The 19,188-nt window shown below is 39.5% G+C and overlaps 1 protein-coding gene across 3 annotated transcripts in view; it reads right to left on the bottom strand.

Annotated features, from left to right (window-relative positions):
• Window positions 1–19,188, bottom strand: part of SLAIN1 (SLAIN motif family member 1) — a 61,683-nt gene that overhangs the window by 29,350 nt on the left and 13,145 nt on the right. For all 3 annotated transcript variants that reach the window (XM_023252403.2, XM_023252405.2, XM_045054711.1), the window contains exon 2: window positions 18,045–18,184. In XM_023252403.2, coding sequence (XP_023108171.1) covers window positions 18,045–18,184 — 140 coding nt within the window. The remainder of the gene's footprint in view (window positions 1–18,044; window positions 18,185–19,188) is intronic.

Below are 19,188 nucleotides of genomic sequence, written 5' to 3'. Positions count from 1 at the left end.
TATAGGTTTAATATACATGTTTGTTATATTTATATAAACATACAGCCCCAGAACATTGTGATACTCAGTATTTAAACTTCCATTTGTATTCAAAATGTAATAACTTACAAAAACATGATATATATACCATCTTTCAGAAACGTCTAGCTAAAGAGGTCATTTACCCATATAAATAATACCTAGAGCTAATCAAGAAAGTCACTTTCAACATTAGGATTAAGTTTAAACAGGGCGCCAGGGTGGCTCAGTCAGTTAAGTGTCCAACTCTTGGTTTCGGCTCAGGTCATGATCTCCCAGTTATGAGATCGAGCCTGGCATTGGGCTCCACACTGGGCGTGAAGCCTAAGATTCTCTCTCCCCCCAGTCCCTTTGCCCTTCTCCCATGGACGTGCATGTGTGCGTGCACTCTCTCTCCCAACCCCCCCCCCCCACAAAAAAAAGTTTTATATTAGGTTTAAAAGTAACTAGGGTGTTGTATACCTGCAAGGATTGGAAGATAAATGTTTAATTTTTGAATAAGAGTTATAAAACTTCACCATAGAGTATTATTTAACAACATTTATTCCATTGGGCTCTTTTATAATTATTCTTCATCTTGAATTTAATACATCAAATGTTTCCTAGGACTTAATAGCAAAGTGAGACTTGCTGGTTAAAGTGTCTAGTCATCATCATTAAAGCACTAGGCTTTTCTACTTCTCAGCCTTTAACCAGTCTCAAGACCACAGGCTGAACGCTCTTCTCTCATTGCCACTACTGGATCTTCCTGTGAGTCTTCTCTAACCAGGGCCATGGTCTAAAAACTGAAAAATGTGGGTTGGAAAGGAGAAATTCTCTGGACTGTCAACTTGTTTCCACTTCATCACTGGTCAGAACTGAAGCTGCCAACTCGAACCACACATGGACCAAATTCAGTGTTATCTAAGACCGGAATGAGCCCTGCAACTCCACAGATCATCAGACTTCCCATCTCCAATTAGCAAGGGAGATTAGAAAACAAGTTTGACTTCAACAGTAATTATACTTCAAAGGCATGCTTAAAAATTCCCTTTTATAGAAGCTGTTTTTCTCTTAGACCTAACTGCTGTGGCTTTAATCAAATGTAAGGACAGGGAAAATGGCCACAGAATGTGAGGAGTCAGCCTTTGTCAGAGTCAGAAAGTCCTAATTTAACCTGAAAAGAACAAGGGAAAAGAATGACCTAATAATCTGCCCATGATGTGATATTGTCATGCAGATTCTAAACAGCTGCTTCAAGTTGGACTACAGCCACCCCTGCAAGCCAGGACAGCCGGCTAGAGGAATTTCCAAGTTCTACATAGCAATAATGTGATAAATTAAGGGGTGACTGGGTGACTCAGTCGGCTATGCATCCAACTCTTGATCTTGGCTCAGGTCATGATCTCACAGTTTGTGAGTTTGAGCCCCACATCAGGCTCTGTGCTGACAGTGCGGATTCTCTGTCCCTCCCACACCCGCGCTGCCTCGCTCTCTCTCAAAATAAATAAACTCTAAAAAAAAAAAAAAAAAAAAAAAAAAGAGAGGTAGGTTAGGAAGATGCTACAGAGTCCAATTTCTACATGAAACAGTCTAGATTATCTCATGTCTGAAAGTGTTTCCTCTTCAGAAAGGAAAGACTGGATAACCAATAAGAACCTTCCTGCCTTTGACCATTTGGTATGTTAGGAAACACAGGCCCAGCAGGCTACTAGAAAACCCTGTACATTCCTGAACGGAAAAGTGTTGGAAACAGAATTTGGATAATCCTTCCTCTTCAGCATCTCCTGGGCTAAAATACTTTCTTCCAGTAAGGGACACAATGCATGTGCTTACAGTCCATGGCAGAAAAGGCCTCTGACCCACTAAACTTGAGAGGTGGTAGAAAGTAAATACACACAATTAAGAATTTCGACAAGGAAAAAAACTTATTTTTTTGGCCCTAGAAGTAGCTGCTGCATGATTTTACTAAAATGCCTGCACATGGAAGAACATTAAAATATATATAAAGGTATAAACAGGTATCTCTTTCCCTTTCCCATCCAGATCCCCTTTCCAGGAGTTTTGTTTGAGAAGCTGGGGACAATAATATAACTACTATGAAAGTGTAACCTCTTTTGTTTGTTTGTTTATTTTGAGAGAGTGTGTGTACCCACAAGCAGGGGAGGGGCAGAGAGAATCCCAACAGATCAATGCAGGCTCAGTCTCACAAACCATGAGATCATGAATTGAGCCAAAATAAGAGTCCGACACTGAACGGACTGAGCTACCCAGGCGTCCCTGTAAGTGTAACCAGAAGCAGACAAACCAACCTCACCTTGTTGCCATCTGACTCCCCATAGTGAAAAAGGTTAGATATTTAGCCCATGTACTCTCTCTCTTCCCTTCCACTGCCATCACAGTCCTATTTTTACATTGTCAAGGTTTACTGTATCTCCATTCTGTTCGATAGCTGTGATCAGGACAACTTTAAGGTCATCATCAAATGTTAAACCACACAGAAGTGGCATTTCAGTGTTCTTCTGATAGACGCATCTTTACTGGAGAGCTGGGTATGGTCAGAAGACCCCAGGAAAAGGAAAGGAATTGTCTGGCACTAGGCCCCAAACCACTGGGTGAGAAATGTCACTAGCCTTGAGAGTCAACCCATTTTCTCCTTTCCTTGTTCCTGGCCTCTCCTGGGTCATCTCCACGGCCACTCTTCTTTAGGCCTCATGGATCTTCTTCCTTGTACTTTTCCCACCATTAAAACAGGGTGTGTAAAGTAAATTTTCTAAATCTTTGCAGAACTAAAACCCTCTTTCGTTAGTCTCCACAAATCTATGATTTGCCTGGGTACAACATTATAGCTTGAAAGTACCTTTCCTTGAAACTGAAAGGACAAGATTCGTTATTCAGCTAGCATCTAGTATTCCTGATGAAATGTCTGAGGCCTATGACACTGCAAATAACCTGTTTCTTCCTTTGAACATTTTTAGAATTTTGACCCTGGAAATTCAACCAGGATGTCTAGGGTTTAGGTCTTTTTTCATCTATCTTAGTTCATGCTGGGGAGTTGTCTTTCTTCAGCTCAAAGAAATTTTCTTGTATTCTTTCTTGCTCTCAACTGTCTGTTCCAATTTCTAGAACTGTTAAAGACTGGAGGTTTGGGACATGCCCTCCATGTGCCCTAACTGCTCTCATACTTCCTCTTTTGGGGGGGGAGATTTCCTTATGGATAAGCAGCTTGGTTCTTAGCCCTGTCCATCCCTATTCCAGTATTTCCAAGAAATTAAAAATGACTAAAAATAATGATTTGACTGCTGCTTTGCCCAGTAATGTTGTTTAAAGGTGTAGTATTCTCTTAAATCCAAGCAAATGGAGTTCTCTATTCCCTTAGTTTTGTTTCCTACAAAGTCAGCTGATCTATTCATTTTGTTCATGCTATTAGTTTTCCCAAAAAGCAAACGAGACTTGGTTCCTGGTCTAAATTTATGGATATGGACTATGTTAATCTGAATAAGTAACTGGCATGACTTCCTTCTGTACCAGCACAGCTATTACCCCAACAGGCCTCCAACTGAAAACATGGACAATAGGTACTATGTCAATGCCTGGATTATTCCAGAAGCAAGCTTCCCGTGAGGTGCCTAGACATGCAGTGGCAGAGTGGCTGAGGACTCCAGCAGTGCAAAGGAGGGAGGTCTTGATCCTTGGAATGCTGTACAAGTTCATCTAACAGCGCCCCCGCCCCCAACCTTCTCAGTCTAAAGCATCACAACTCAAGTCGCCTCACGCCTTGCTTCTCAGTTAGGGGTAGGAAGCCCATGCTGAGACTTCTCTCCCTTCTTTAAGAACGGGTATCTGGTTTTACCCTGAAGACTCTTGGAAGTTTGCACCTCGTTTCTTCCAGACTTTGCTCCATGTGCCTTTTCCCTTTGTTGATTTTGATTTGTATCCCTTTGTTTTAACAGATCCTAGCTTTGAGTACAAATATACACTGAGTCTTGTGAGTGTTTTTAGTGAATTACTAAACTGGGGGCAGGGGGGTCATGGGGATGCCCAACATACTAAGTGAAATCTGAACACCATAAACTCCAAAAAATCCATGCCAAGACACATCATACAGAACTACTGAAAACTAAAGATAAAGAAAAATCTTGAAAGCAGTCAGAGAGCAGTGACACGTTACCCAGGAACGTTACTGAGGAACACCCATTTGAGCAACAGTGGATTTCTCATCAGAAACCACAGAAGCCAGAGAAGAGGCAGAGCCTCTTTCAAGGAAAGGCCCGCCAGCTGCGCGTTCTGGGTCTGGTTGACCAACTCACCAGGAATGAAAGAGAAACAGCCTCAGACAAAGGAAAACTCAAAGAATTTGTTGCTAGCAGAGCCACCCTCAAATACTGGCTAAAGAAGGTTCTTAAGAGAAGGGGTCTGGGGCACCAAGAAGACAAAACAAGACGAAAACAGAACTCTGGGTACAAAGAAGAGACCATCTTTTTCCTCATGGCTTGCTAAATTATATTTGATGATTGAAACAAAAATTATAATACCATCTGATAATGATATTTAAAGTGGGGGAAGTTACACTGAGTGTTGTATGGAAACCAATTTGACAACAAATTATATTTAATATAACAAGATAAAAATAAAAGTGGGGGAAGATAAGATACCTAAATGAAAGTGAGGTTTCCATATTTCACTCAGAGTGGTAAAATGTTGGGGCGCCTGGGTGGTTCAGGTGGTTGACTGTCCAACTTTGGCTCAGGTTATGATCTCACGGTTTGTGAGTTCGAGCCCCACATTGGGCTCCACACTGACAGTACAGAGCCTGCCTGGGATTCTCTCCTTCTTCTTCTCTCTCTGCCCCTCTCCCACTTGCATGCACATGAGCTCTCCCTCTCTCAAAATAAACTAAAAACAAAAAACAAGACAATTCAGTTAACCCTCTGACACTTTCCTCTTCACAGCCATGTCACTCCTTTGTTGAAAACTATCCAAAGGATTCCCGACCATCTTAAGACAAAGTCCAGAATCCTTAAGTGCCCTGAAAACCCTGCATGCCTCTCATTTCATGCAGAATCACCAAACACCAGGCTCACGTTTTCCCCCCGCTCCATTTCTCTCCACCACACTCCCACCGCAACAGTCTGCTGCTCCCTCTCACGTCTGGAGTCTCACCCCATCTCAAGATCTCTCCACATGCTGTTTCTGTGGTCTGGCCACTCCCCGCCCCCCGCCAGAATTACCTGCTCAAATCTTGCTGACTTACAACAAACATGTCACATCCTTGGGAAAGCACACCCCTTCCACTTGGGCCCACTAGCACCATCAGGCCTGTTTTAAGAGAAGGGAAGAAAAAAAGAACCAGAGCTGCTATCCGTGCAGTCAGTTATACCAGACTGCGTGTGCCCAGTGCAAGGTACTGAGTTCGTCTTGCCACCGTACCCCTCATATGTAGCACTGTGCTTGCAGGTAGCAAGTGCTCAATTCATTTATTTCATGGTTAAGCATTTGAATCGTCTCTCTAATCAAGGCCCCATGATTCCAAAAAGGAGAATCTACTAATTCTTGCCTAAACTGGCTATTCTGTAGAGGTCCCAAGAAATAGACATGAACATCTACCAAAATAAAGTTTCACTGCCATAGAAGCAAATTCCATCATCAGAGTACTATAAAAGCAGTAAACAACTACTGTGGGAGAATGTCTATTGTTTTACTTTTTCCTCTTTGGGGTAAGAAAATAACATGTCAGTTATATATTCATTACAACAAACATGAACTGTCATAGCTGCTTATTTCACTACTGCTTATTTTAATAACTTTCTTGTGGTAGAAATGCAAAATAGAAACAAAAAACCACAGAGAAACACATGTAACTGATAAAGGAAAAAGAAGAAAAGGAAACATCCATGTTGCTGGACATAATGGGATAGAAACAGCAAATTCCATAGGATCACAATCCCTATTTATTTGCTACTTACTGTACATCATTCCCAACACTGAAGGAAACGCTGTGGGACTTTTCCGAACATCTGAGCAAAGCAAAGATGTGATGAAAGCCCACAGCCATGACAATGTGTCTTCAATTTCTAGCACACAGGAATAATAAATAGCAAATGTCAAGACACCCTGTCTCTGCAAATTTCAGTAGGATTCCAGATTATTCTCCCAATGAGAAAGGGACTCCTTTACAAAGCTTACCTAAAATGAACTACACAGACTAAGTTTTAATTTTGTGTTCCCAATTTGACAGAGCACCTCAAGACTGGAAACATGAGCTGATGAAGATACTATCTCGGGCCAGGCAAGGAGAAGCTGGACAGATTCCAGGAGACAGACACTTGATAAGTCTCCTAATGTCTCAGTTCAATCTGTGCAGCTTTCAACAAATGAAAAGGCCACCTTCAGAGCACTGGATTCGTCGACAACTTTCTTTTCCATTGGCTAAATTTAGAGAGGGATACTACCTCATAACAACTGAGACAAGAATAGAAACTGGTATCATAGGAAGATGAAAGAAAAACTCAATAAAGAAGCAATATCTGTTTACATTTGCTTAGCATATAATCCCAGAGGAAATGAGAGATTGCTCATAAGGAAACACAACCCAAGATAGTAATTGTGTAGGGCTACACTATTTGTGAAAACTATACCCACACTCCTCAAATGTGACCTGTCCTGATTCAATAGTTATGGATATTCAAGTATCTCCAGGCAAAGATAAGCTTTTATTAACCGGCCCCAAATTAAGTGAGCCACATATTGGGCATCTCAAATTACTCAGATAAGCTCTTTTATCATTATTTGGTTATTCAACGTCCCAGCCTCATGACACAGACTCACCACCGACTCTAGATAAGCCTTATTTCAATTTAGGATGTCGCAGGAGCCCATGCTACCCATGAAAGTTCTAGAGATGTTTGTTACGTACAGTCTAAAAGGGTGGGGGAAGTGGGGAAAAAGAAGAGCAGAAATGGAACATATATAGCCTTAAGAAGCATAAAACAAAAAAGCTAATGAAGTTGCCTTAACTTTCTACTATTCTTAAATTACACTCAAAACTTACCAATTTGAGATCCTAACTCTAATAAAATATGTTTATTTATAGGTAGAGAAAACAAACCTACCCCCTCCCAAAGAAAAAAAAATGCTATTGGTTTTCTATAAAGTGTAAACAGCCAAACGAAGAGGGTTCCCTGTATGTTTTGGCTCACATTCTGAATAAGAAACTGCATAGCAGGAATGTGTCCACGTATGTACACAGCATTTCACATTTACCAAAATAATTTCACATTTAACATTTCCTGAAACCTTTCTAATAGGCCTGTGAAATCTGTGAAATGTCCCCACTTACAAGGCAAGACATGGAAACAAGTGAAATGCTTTCTGTCTTTTCTTATTTAAACTGTACCAGTGAGCGATCACCTCACACCTGTCAGATTGGCTAGTATCAAAGAAAAAAAAAGTAATCACAAGTGTTGGTGAGGATGTGGAGAAAAGGGAACCCTTGTGACTACTGGTGGGAATAAATATTGGTGCGCCCACTCTGGAAAATATCATGGAGTTTCCTCAAAGAATTAAAAATAGAAGTACCATACAGTCCAGCAATTCCACTTGCAGGTTACCCAAAGAAAACAAAAACACTTATTCAAAAATATATATGCACCCCTACGTCCACTGCAGTATTATCTGCAACAGCCAAGATACAGAAGCAACCTAAGTGTCCACTGATAGACAGATGGACACAGAAGGCGTGTACACACAACAAGATATTACTCAGCAATAAAAAAGAAGGAAATCTTGCCATTTGAGACAACAGGATGGACCCAGAGAGTATTATGCTAAGTGAAATAGGACACAGAAAGCCAAATCCTGTATGACTTCACTTATACGTGGAATCTAAAAAGCAAAACAACTGAACAACACAGAAACAGACTCAAATACAGAGAACTGGTGGTTGTCCTCGGGAAGGAGTGTGGGGGGATGGGCAAAATAGGGGAAGGGAATTTTAAGAGGTATGAACTTCCAATTACAAAATAAGTCATGGGACAAGTGACGGTGACATGCTCTTAATCAGAATTAAGTAACACTGAGGCACTAGTGGGCACTATGTCTAGCTACTAAATCAAAAACCCTTCTACCATCTTCATTCACTCAACAATTAGCATTCAATACCTACAACATGACAGGAACTATTCTAAGCACTGGGAGGGTTATAGCAGCAAACAAAACAGACTCAAATATCTACCCCCAACACCATCATTTTAATGATACCATCATGTAATTGTTTTGGGTTGGCTAGTTGGATGCCATCTATAACACCAATGTTCAATTAGTTTCTTCGCTCATGTAAGACATTTAAATGTATTCCAATTAATAAATCATAAAAAAACAAACATTCAGAACATAAAACATGTTTGACAATTTATTAAGCACTGGCAATTTGAAAGGAAACTGAAGTGCAGCCCTCTATTATCAGAGACACACACACACTCTTATACGCCTTACTTGAAAGAAGGCATATATGCATTAAAAATTAAGTAAAAAGATGCTCAAAAACAAGGCACTTCCAAATGGAAAATAACAAACACTGTTAGGACCATTTTCAACAGAGAAAAACCAACCAAGATACAGTGTTTTGTCTAAGAATGTATATTCAAATCAGGGTCCAATGTTTTTTTTGGGGGGGGGAGAGAAAATATTATTCTAGGCTTTCTTAATTTTATACGAATAGATTGTAGATTAAGAAGTACTAAAAGATTTAACTTTTGGCAATTACTTTCTTTTAAATGTCTATGTATTTATTTTAAGCGGGAGAGGGGCAAAAAGAGGGAGAAAAAGAATCCCAAGCAGGTTCTGAGCTGTCAGTGCAGAGCTCAACACAGGGCTCCATCCCACAAGAACCGTGAGATCATGACCTGAACTGAAATCAAGAGCTGGACACTCAACTGACTGAGCCACCCAGGCACCCCTAACTCTAATAAAATCACTTTTATTAGAGTTTTTTCATTTTTAACATTACTTTCTGTACATTATCCAAAAAGCCATTTACATTATTCAAATGTATCAGGAAAGAAACCTAATATTTAAGCTTTTATTATGTCTGCTTCACAAACATCTTTACTTACTGTCTACAACAACTCTACAAATTTAAGGTACGTGTAGAGGATGCTGGGAAAGCTTAAGTACCCGGCCTGTGTGGACTACTTGATATAGAAGACCTTATAAATTATGAAATTTGAGCATGAAAAGATCAGTTTGGAAAAGGGGAAAATAAGTTGGGGATCTACAATCAAAGTTTCAATTTAATTAATTTTCCATTAAAATATTAAGTGACTTGCTCAATCAATGTTTCCTTTGAGAATTTAGGAGCATTGGATACATATGAGTCATCTATAGGGGTGTGTGTATACATATATGTATATACACATATATATGTATATATACACACAAGGATATATACACATATACATATACGTATACACACACACACACTCACACCCTTACACCAAAAATAATTGTCCTATTGTATCTTCAACACACACGTTTAACCAAATTGCAAAACTGTAGCTGTGAAGACAAAGCATTTCTTTTAGTAGTATCTTGAAAAAGGTCTCAATGCAGGTGCTATCTCCCAATAAAACTTACACAAAACGTCCCTTTCTGTTCCTCATTTTCTTCAGAAAAACAAACTTTCTTCAGAAGGGTAGGATTTTAATAAGCCTGTTCTCATAACCTCAAGACAAAATGTGAACACTTCCCATACGTTCTCCCACAATTTACCAGGTTTTGTTACCTAGTTCCAGGGTCATGAGGTTGTCAGATACAGCATGAAGGACTAGGATGACCCCCCGACAGAAAGCAGGCAGCAGGAAGAGAGCCAGGGGTCCTTCACAAAGTGACAATCAAAATAAACTTATTGGCAACTACACAGAGAACCTTGGGAGAAACGCTACCCGAAGCAGCCACAGAAACTGAGCTTGACCAGCTCCTACGCAGATGTGCTCCCGGAGAAGTTTACTTCTTAAGCAGGGAAGACTGTTAACTTGCAACCAAGAAAACAGTACATGCTACATTCCTAGGGTCCAAGAAGGAATAAGGAAGGCATGTAGGACCAGGGGACTGAGGGGTAGAAGGTCCACCACAGAAACACCGGCTCCTCATAACTACGGACCCCCATCCACACATTCTATAGAGAGTTGGTCTCTAATTTTTGAGTAATTTTCTTCCCAGAAGCATCAGGGTCAAGAAAGAGAAACCAAGTATCAACATATTTGCTAATTATGAAAGCAACATCTAATCTAAAGCCCCAGGCTAGCAGAAAAGAACATTTACTTACCCCTTGGTTAACAAGTGAGAGAGATGGGAAAAGTGAGGCAGAAAGGGGAAAACACTTCCCTTTCAAAAAATCTAATCTGTCATCCCTCCTTGTCATGGCAGCAGATGGTCTTAGTGAACAGTCTTTAAATTCGGGGAGGGGGTGGGGAGCAGGTACAACCACTCATTTCCAACAAAAGGCAGTAAGTAAAACCTATTTTAATATAAACATGCTTGTGAATGGTAAAACAAGGCTGCAAACTAATACTTCAAAGGACACTGAAAAGAAAAGAATGATATGGTTGGTAAGGAAAGTGGTGCAAAGACTCCATTCCATCTGAAAATGTGCAAAACCAAAACTGAAATTCTAACAGCAGTAACTGTGACATTAGGCTCAAGAAGAATTAAACAGTGTGGCCTGGGTGGCTCAGTCAGTTGAGCATCCGACTCTCAATTTCAGCCCAGGTCATGATCCCAGGGTCGTGGGATTGAGCCCCATGGTGGGCTCGGTGTGGAGCGTGCAACCTGCTTAAGATTCTCTCTCCCTCTGTTCCTCTCCCCTGCTCACTCTCTCTACAAAATAAACAAAAATTCATTTATTTTAGCAACAGTAATCACTGTTCCCTTTTAGCTGGTGTGACCAATAAAACAAGGTCACTGTCCTTGGGCAATTTCTATTCAAATTAAAGGAAACAAACTTGCTCTCAAAGAAAATGCTCAATAATATTTGTTACTTGAAAATGTTGATTGCTCAAGACAGAAATGAAGTCTGAACAAAATGCTTTGTTAGAATTACTTGTAAGTTCTAAAATATGGAATGTTTACATAATCCTAATTAAATATTCATGTGACGATATGAATAGTTAAAACCATAATTTCTGTTACCTGTTAATCAGCTATCATTGACAAAGGATCCCCTTCATTGGAAGCCAGTAGGAATTCTTCGATATTGAAGACTATCAATTCCTCTCTATTCTCTTAGAAAACCACACTAGATGTTCTAAGGAACCTCCATACTGTTTCCCATGGTGGTGGCACCAGTTTGCATTCCCATCATCAGTGCACCAGGGTTCCTTTTTCTCCACATTCTCAACACTTGTTTCTTGTTTTTTGATTTTTAGTCATTCTGACAGGTGTCAGGTGATATTTCATTGTGGTTTTAATTTGCATTTCCCTAAGGAGTGATGTTGAACACCTTTCATGTGTCTGTTGGCCAGATATCTGTAGGTCTTTAGCAAAATGTTTAATGGGGTCATTCCTCTGCCCATTTCAATTGGGTTTTTGGTGTTGAGTTGCAGAAGTTCTTTATATATTTTGGATAGTCACCTCTTTTTGGATATCATTTGCAAGTACCTTCTCATTCAGTAGGCTGCGTTTTTGTTTTGCTGTGCAAAAGCTTTTCATTTTGGTGTAGTCCCAATAGTTTAATTTGGTTTTTCTTTCTCTTGCCTCAGGAGGCAAATCTAGAAAAAGGTTTCTATGGCTGATGTCAAAGAAATTACTGCCTGTGTCTTCTTCTAGGAATTTTATGGTTTCAGGTCTCACAGTTTAGTTCTTCAATCCATTTTGAGTTTATTTTTATGTATGGTGTAAGAAAGTAGCCCAGTGTGATTTTTTTGCATCTAGCTGTCCAGTTTTCCCGACACTGTTAATTGAAGAGGTGGTCTTTTCCCCATTGTATATTCTTGCCTCTTCTGTCATAGATTAATTAACCATAAAGCATGGATTTATTTCTGGACTCTCTATTCTGTTCCATTGATCTATGTGTCTATTTTTGTGCCAGTACCATACTGTTTCAATTACTATAGCTTTGTAGTATAGCTTGAATCTGGTATTGTGATACCTCTAGCTTTGTTGTTTTTGAAGATTGCTTTGGCTATTCGGGGTCTTTTGTGGTTCCATACAAAGTACAGGATTATCTGTTCAACTTCTGAGAAAAATTTTGTTAGTATCTTGATGGGGATATTACAGTACATCTGTAGACTGCTTTGAGTAGTATGGACACTTTTAACAATATTGGTTCTTCCAATCCAATACCTTTTATTTGTGTCATTTTCAATTTCTTTCATCAATGTTCTATAGTTTTTGGAGTGCATATGGCTTTCAGGTCCTTGGTTAAGCTTATTCCTAGGTATTTTATTATTTTTGGTGCAAACTGTAAATGGGATGGTTTTCTTAATTTCTCTTTCTGCTGCTTTATTATTAGTGTATAAAAACAACAGATTTCTGTACATTAATTTTGTATCCTGTGACTTTACTGAATCCGTTAATCAGTTCGAGTAATTTTCTGGTGGAGTCTTCACGGTTTTCTATATATACTATCATATTATCTGCAAATAGTGAAAGTTTTACTTCTTCCTTACCAATTTGGATGCCTTTTATTTCTTTTTATTGTCTGACTGCTGTGGCTAGGACTTTAAAAATAGAATTACCCTATTATCCAGTAATTCCAGTAAAAAATAGGTATTTACCCAAAGAACACAAAAACACTAATTTGAAAACATATGTACTATTATGTTTAATGTAGCATTATTTACAAAAGCCAACATATGGAAGCAACCCAAGTGTCCACTGATAGATGAATGAAGATATGGTATATATAGAATGGAAGATTATTCAGCCATAAAAAATGAAATTTTAACCATTTGTAACAACATGGATGTTGAGAATAGAATATAATGGTAAGTGAAATAAGTCAGAAAAACAAATACTATATGATTTCACTCATATGTGGAATTTAACAAACAAACAATGAAAAAAAAAAAAAGACAAACGAAGAAACAGACTCTTAAATACAAAGAACTGGTGATTACCAGAAGAGAGGTAGGAGGAATGGGTGAAACAGATAAAGGGGATTTAGAGTACACTTTTTTTTTAATGTTTATTTTTGAGAGAGAGCACGAGCAGGGGAGGGATGGAGAGAGTGGGAGACAGAGAATCCCAAGCAGTCTCCTCACTGTCAGCACAGAGCCTGACATAGGGCTCAAATTCATGAACAGTGAGATCATGACCTTAGCCAAAATCAAGATTTGGACACTTAACCAATTGAGCCACCCAGGCGCCCCAAGAGTACACCTACTTTGAGGAGCCCTGAGAAATATATAGAATTGTTGAATCATTATACTGTGCACCTCAAACTGGTAATTATACTTGAACAAACAATAAAATTCAGTTAAAAAAAACACACTAGAATGACAGCTAAACTCAAAAGTCTTCTAAACCTACAAGTAAGACCAAACAAGAAAAGAGACACTATCAGTCTAAGAAGGTCATTTCACTGATAAACGGAAAATAGATAAACATTAGGTAATGGGCTTGGGTTTTGACATTCTCTGCTCCAAGGGCCCACAGTGGGGGATAAGCCAACAAGAAACTGGAATGTTCTAGAATTGAATGTGCAGGATACCACACACCCTTCCCTCCCTGAAGGCAGGGAGCTTCAGAGTAAAGCAAAAACAAGATGACTGTTGGGAAGTCTTTAGGAAAACACTCCCTCTCAACTCCCCAAGGAGCTACCCCTCTCCTGCTGTTATCAAAGACAGGTTCCATTGCTTAAATAAACTGAAGTAAAAAGCTACTGGAGTTAAGATACCTTACACAAATAACAGTACCTTACAAAACCAGGAGGACTGAGTGAAGGTGTGCGTGCTAGAAGGTAAATTCAGCGACGGCATGGACTTAACACCTGTTTGGTCCCTGCTGCACCCCCATTCCCTCATTCCCTACAATGGTGCCCAGCACATGGAATGAACTTAATATGCAGCAAAGAGGTTTCGAAGAGGAATTTTTACAATCTCCAAGAAAGTAGAATGCCAATATCATGGCAGAAAACAGAAGAGAAGAATATAAAATCTGAACATCAAAGCAGGCAATTCAACATTTGACTTAAAAGGAGTGTCTAGAAAGAATAGAGAAAACTGGAGGAGAGGATGGATTTACAGAGAAATAACACAAGACATTTTGTAGAGCTAAAGTTTCCTTGTTGAAAGTGCCCACTAACTATATAGCACAAAAAATGAAAATTTCAAAGTACTAGGAATGAAGAAATTCTAAAATTATATCTAAAAGGTATTTTAAAGAGAAAGCTCACAGGAATCAGAAATTAGAATGGTATAAGGACTTCAACAGCAATCCCGAAGCTAAAATATAATGGAGCCACGTCTCCTAGACTCTGCTGGAACTGGTTTCTAACCTAGAGTTCTACACCTAGCTCAAAGAATAATCAAGATCAAAGATATAATTCAGACACTTTCAGACATAGGAGGCTCTCAAAGTTTCTGTCTCCCATATCCTCATTTCTCTTCTACTGCCCCAAAAAGGCAAGAGGAGAATGAATTCTCCCCAAAGAGGGAATATAAGGAAAAGGAAGTTTGCATCCAGGAAACAGGCATTGTGACACTGGAAAGGGGACAGGATCCGCAGAACGAGGGTGAGAGGAAGTCCCACGAGAGCCGCATGGGCCTGCGGAGAGCCAGTTCAGAGCACATCGTGGGCCAGCCGAGGGCACTACCAGGAGGAACGGTTGGAAAAACAAAGGGAAATAAAACCCTTGGTGGATTTGTATGTCTAACTGTACTGAGGATGGTTCATTTGGAGTGTGTGGGGTTAAATTAACAACAAAAACCAAAACCAACAAGTAAGGGTCCTTTTACTTTTAACTCCAGAAAAAAAACAAAAGATTAGATGAAAAAACAATAAAATGTTGCATGACCTAGATAAGATTATTTCTGTTGTAATCAATATTAAACAATCTATTTAAAGATTGGCAAAAAGCTACATGGGAAGATGTGCAGAGAAAAGGTGTAAAGGGAAGAAGGTAGTAAAAAGAATTAAACCTTCATAACTCAAAGTAAGAAGTTGACAACTTATAGGTATGGGAATTTAATGAGAGATAAATAGCAAAACCAAAACAAATAGCTTTTGTTAAGTAACTGAATCTGGGTAATCAAATGGGCATGAGAGGTGGGGTAGGAATATGCTATTTTCCCTGTAATACTCATAAGAGTAAATCTAAATGATAGATTGCTTTATAAAATATAAGTTAAATTTCAAAAACAAATTTCATCCAATGAACAACCTACTGTAATCAGTGACTTCTTATCTCCTAAGGGGGTTATGGATCTTTGGAACAAAACCATTTAGTCTCACAGCAAAAGAGGATTTAGATTTATACACAAATTTCACAAAACACTAATGTAGGTTTTGGAAAGCTAGTTCTCTGCTTAAACTCTTACATGAAATTTAAATTCATTACATTATGAATAAAACTACAGCACATTAAATCTTGTCCTCATGACCTCACCGTTCTGCTTTAGCCGCTTGTCAGTGAAAGGAAAATTAGATAATCAGGCACTTAGTCTCAATTCTCAAAAGCAGCCACCAATAAGGATTATTTACATTAAACTTAACAAAGCCTCTATTTTTCTTAAATGTTTATTTGAGAGACAGAGAGAACACATGAGGGGGGAGAGGGAGAGAGGGAGAGAGGGGGAGAGGGGGAGGGGGGGAGGGGGGAGGGGGAAGGCGGGGAGGGGGGGAGAGGGGGAGGGGGGGAGAGGGGGGAGAGGGGGGAGAGGGGGGAGAGGGGGGAGAGGGGGGAGAGGGGGGAGAGGGGGGAGAGGGGGGAGAGGGGGGAGAGGGGGGAGAGGGGGGAGAGAGGGAGGGAGGGAGAGGGAGGGAGGGAGAGGGAGGGAGGGAGGGAGGGAGGGAGGGAGGGAGAGAGAGAGAGAGAGAGAGAGAGAGAGAGAGAGAGAGAGAGAATCCCAAGCAGGCCCTCGCTGTCAACAGAGAACCAGATGTGGGGCTCAATCCCACAAACCTTTTGACCCTGAGCTGAGCTGAAATCAAGGTGCCACCCAAGTGCCCCCAAAGCCTCTATTTTTTTTTAAGTCAATCTTGTATGTAAATCTACCTTGTGTGCAAATGAACTAAAGCAGGGGTCACAAACTAAGGCCTGGGTAGCCCAAGTCCAACTCATCCCCAGTTTCATATCTCAGTGTCCACTCCAGTTCCTACTCCAGTCTCTGATCTCAGTGTCCACAGATAAAGGTTTACTGGAACAGAGCCTTGCTCATTAACGTTTGCATTTATGGCTGCTTTCTACTGAGGGTAGAGACCGTGCGGACTGCAGAGCCTAAAATATTTACTATCAGGTCCCTTTCAGAAAAAATTTGTTGATCCCTCAACTAAAGGATTCTAGTTCTGAATTTCATTTGAACTTTACTTCAAATGAAACTGAGCCAAATTCATATATAAGAGTGTCCATATAAAGAGTAGTTGAATCAAGAGATGTTTGAATAAAGAACCTTAGAGACAGTCAACATAACCCTTTAAAAAGCCCAGAGGGACTTAATGGTTTGCTGAGGGTCAGCTAGGTAGATGAACAAAGTCTCCTAACTCAGATAGTTGCTATCTTAGATAAGCATCTGTCACCAAAGTTTTAACCCTAATACTTCTCCTTTGTTCCTACCCCACTCTTCAACTAATTACTAAATAAGTTATTTCGTTTTAGTTACAATGTTAATAAAATGTGCCTTTTAATTTGATGTTTCCCAAATAGTTAAAACAGATTTCTGTTGTTTTCAGTCATGGCTGTGCCAAAAAAGCAGAAGACTGATTAAGGACAGTCGTTAGGGTCAAGGAGACCCAGGTTCTGGCTCTGCCCCTCGGTGTCACTCTGGCCCCAGTAACCCTCTTAACTGCCCTCCACTCCACCTGTCCCTTCTCTAGGAGTGGGTATAGTGCCCACTACAGATGAGTGTGGTTAGGGTGAATAAAATGAAGGATGTCAAGAACCTAATGCACTGACTGTCACAGAATTAAGAGCTCAAGAAATGTCACCTTTTATACTTTGTCTCCTGTCCAAAATTTGATAACCATCGTTATCCCCGAAAGGCTGCATAGGTGATGTTCTCAAACTACAGTGTGCGTAAGAATCACACTGGTGAACTTGTCGGTGCAGATTCCCATGACCCTAGTCCCAGTTATTCTGATTATTTAATCTGGAAGAGGCAGGAATCTGTAATTCCAAGCTCAAGTGTGATACGGATAATGGAAACACTGCTGCTAGATAATGAAAGAGATACCAAGAGTTAAGAGATGAGCAAAAACCTAAATAATCACAGCCTTAATTAAATATAAATGGCAAGGAGCTAAGTCCTGCTTACTAATTCCTTTTACTGCTCTTCCTTCCACAGCAGTCCATTTTTGTTTGTTTTGTTTTACTTAAACTTATGTTGGGCTCCATAAGTTAACTAATGTTATATACAGTGTGAAGATTATTTCCCAGTTTATAAAGGTTAGGACTTCCAGTTATACAACCCAATTAAACATTCAGGGAACTCAAAAAGGTCAGAACTCAGGTCCCAATGAAACTTCAGTTTTCCATCCTGGAATTCAGCCACACAACCACCTTCTTGCTGTCCCCAGAGAATTAAAGGCTGACCCATTTTATTTATTGGTATATTTGCAAACAGAAAGAAAAAAAAACACAGAAAAATAAAGTTTACTCCTATCTTTCAACACAAACTAACACAAGCTAAAAATGTGGCTAAAAACAAGCATGAATCTAAATATATTTTACACTGGGAAATCCTGATGTGTAATAAATGTGAAGCAAATTGCATGTAACAGCTATACCTTTGGGCAGGTTTTTTCCATTTAACTGTCAATTCCAAAACCAGCAACAAAAACAGAGTTGACGGTGGCAAGAGTTCGAGAATGTAAATGCGCAGGTTCGAAATTACCTTGCTCCAGTCTAAAGCACAGGGAACGCCTTGCTGCTTCCATCTCTGGAGTCGGATTATCTAGGACGTGTCTACACCACTGCAAAGGGCTCAGGGATTTCTCTGATGATGTGAATGTCTTTGAAGAGCCAACGTATAACCTTAAAAAGAGAAATCTACATTATAGGTATTATATAGGTATACAGAGATGACCCCTCTTCTAGGGAAAACAACATGTATTTAACAAGTTTCTAGTGAAACAAAGCTCACATTTGATTACTTCAAATACCAAAATTATTTTTTAACAGGGAAATGCCCCCAAATAAAATAGTATGCTCTCTGAAGCTTGGTGGGAAGGAGGACTTCAAAAAACTATAAACAACATCTCATAGTCAGAAAGGAGGCTTTTGTTATTGAACTGACCTTGAACAGGCACCGCGATGATCTGACTACCTCACTTGCATTTGTAGAAATGGACACTTTCATCTCTTTGGTGACAGAATCTTACGTGAACTGAGCTCATGTATGTAAACATGACACGGCAAACGAGGCAAATCTTCTGTGCTTTTTAAAAATATAAGCCTAAAACTAGTGAAAGTCTGTTGATCCTCTCAACCCTTAAATAATCAGTTATTCCCCGTCTCAAATCTGTACCAAATCTGGTATGTGCTTCTTTCTCAAGAAAGCCAAACAGCTTTCAAAGATATGTTGTAGGGAAAAGTTTGGTTTCAGCATCTATACCATTAAACAGAATAGGCAGAACTCAAAATAACCGTAATATTATTTCTGATATATGGTGCTAAGGTAACTTAGAGAGTATTTTCAGTCACAGGGTTATACAAAAGAAGTTCATCGCCTTAGCTGACAAAAAAAGAAAGAAAATTATAACCACTGGTTCTAGTAATTAACATTTGTAAAGCTGCATTCTAATTATAAATATCGTGAAAGTAATACTTCTTTAAACAAAGTTACCACAATTCTAATGAGCGCATTTTCTTGGAACACCTTACTTCATTATTCATTCTCATACTGTTATAGTCAGGACTCCCATCTATCAAAATAATTTCTCAGTTATCCAAGATGGTTGGGGAGTGGTACTATTCTTCAGCAAATTCTTCTTGTAGATCAGAGGTTGACAAACATTTTCTATAAAGGGGCAGCTAGT

Source organism: Felis catus, chromosome A1 (genome assembly GCF_018350175.1).
Source record: "Felis catus isolate Fca126 chromosome A1, F.catus_Fca126_mat1.0, whole genome shotgun sequence".
Taxonomy (NCBI): domain Eukaryota; kingdom Metazoa; phylum Chordata; class Mammalia; order Carnivora; family Felidae; genus Felis; species Felis catus.
The sequence above is the reverse complement of the archived record's forward strand: the minus strand, read 5'-3'. Positions and strand labels throughout refer to the sequence as shown.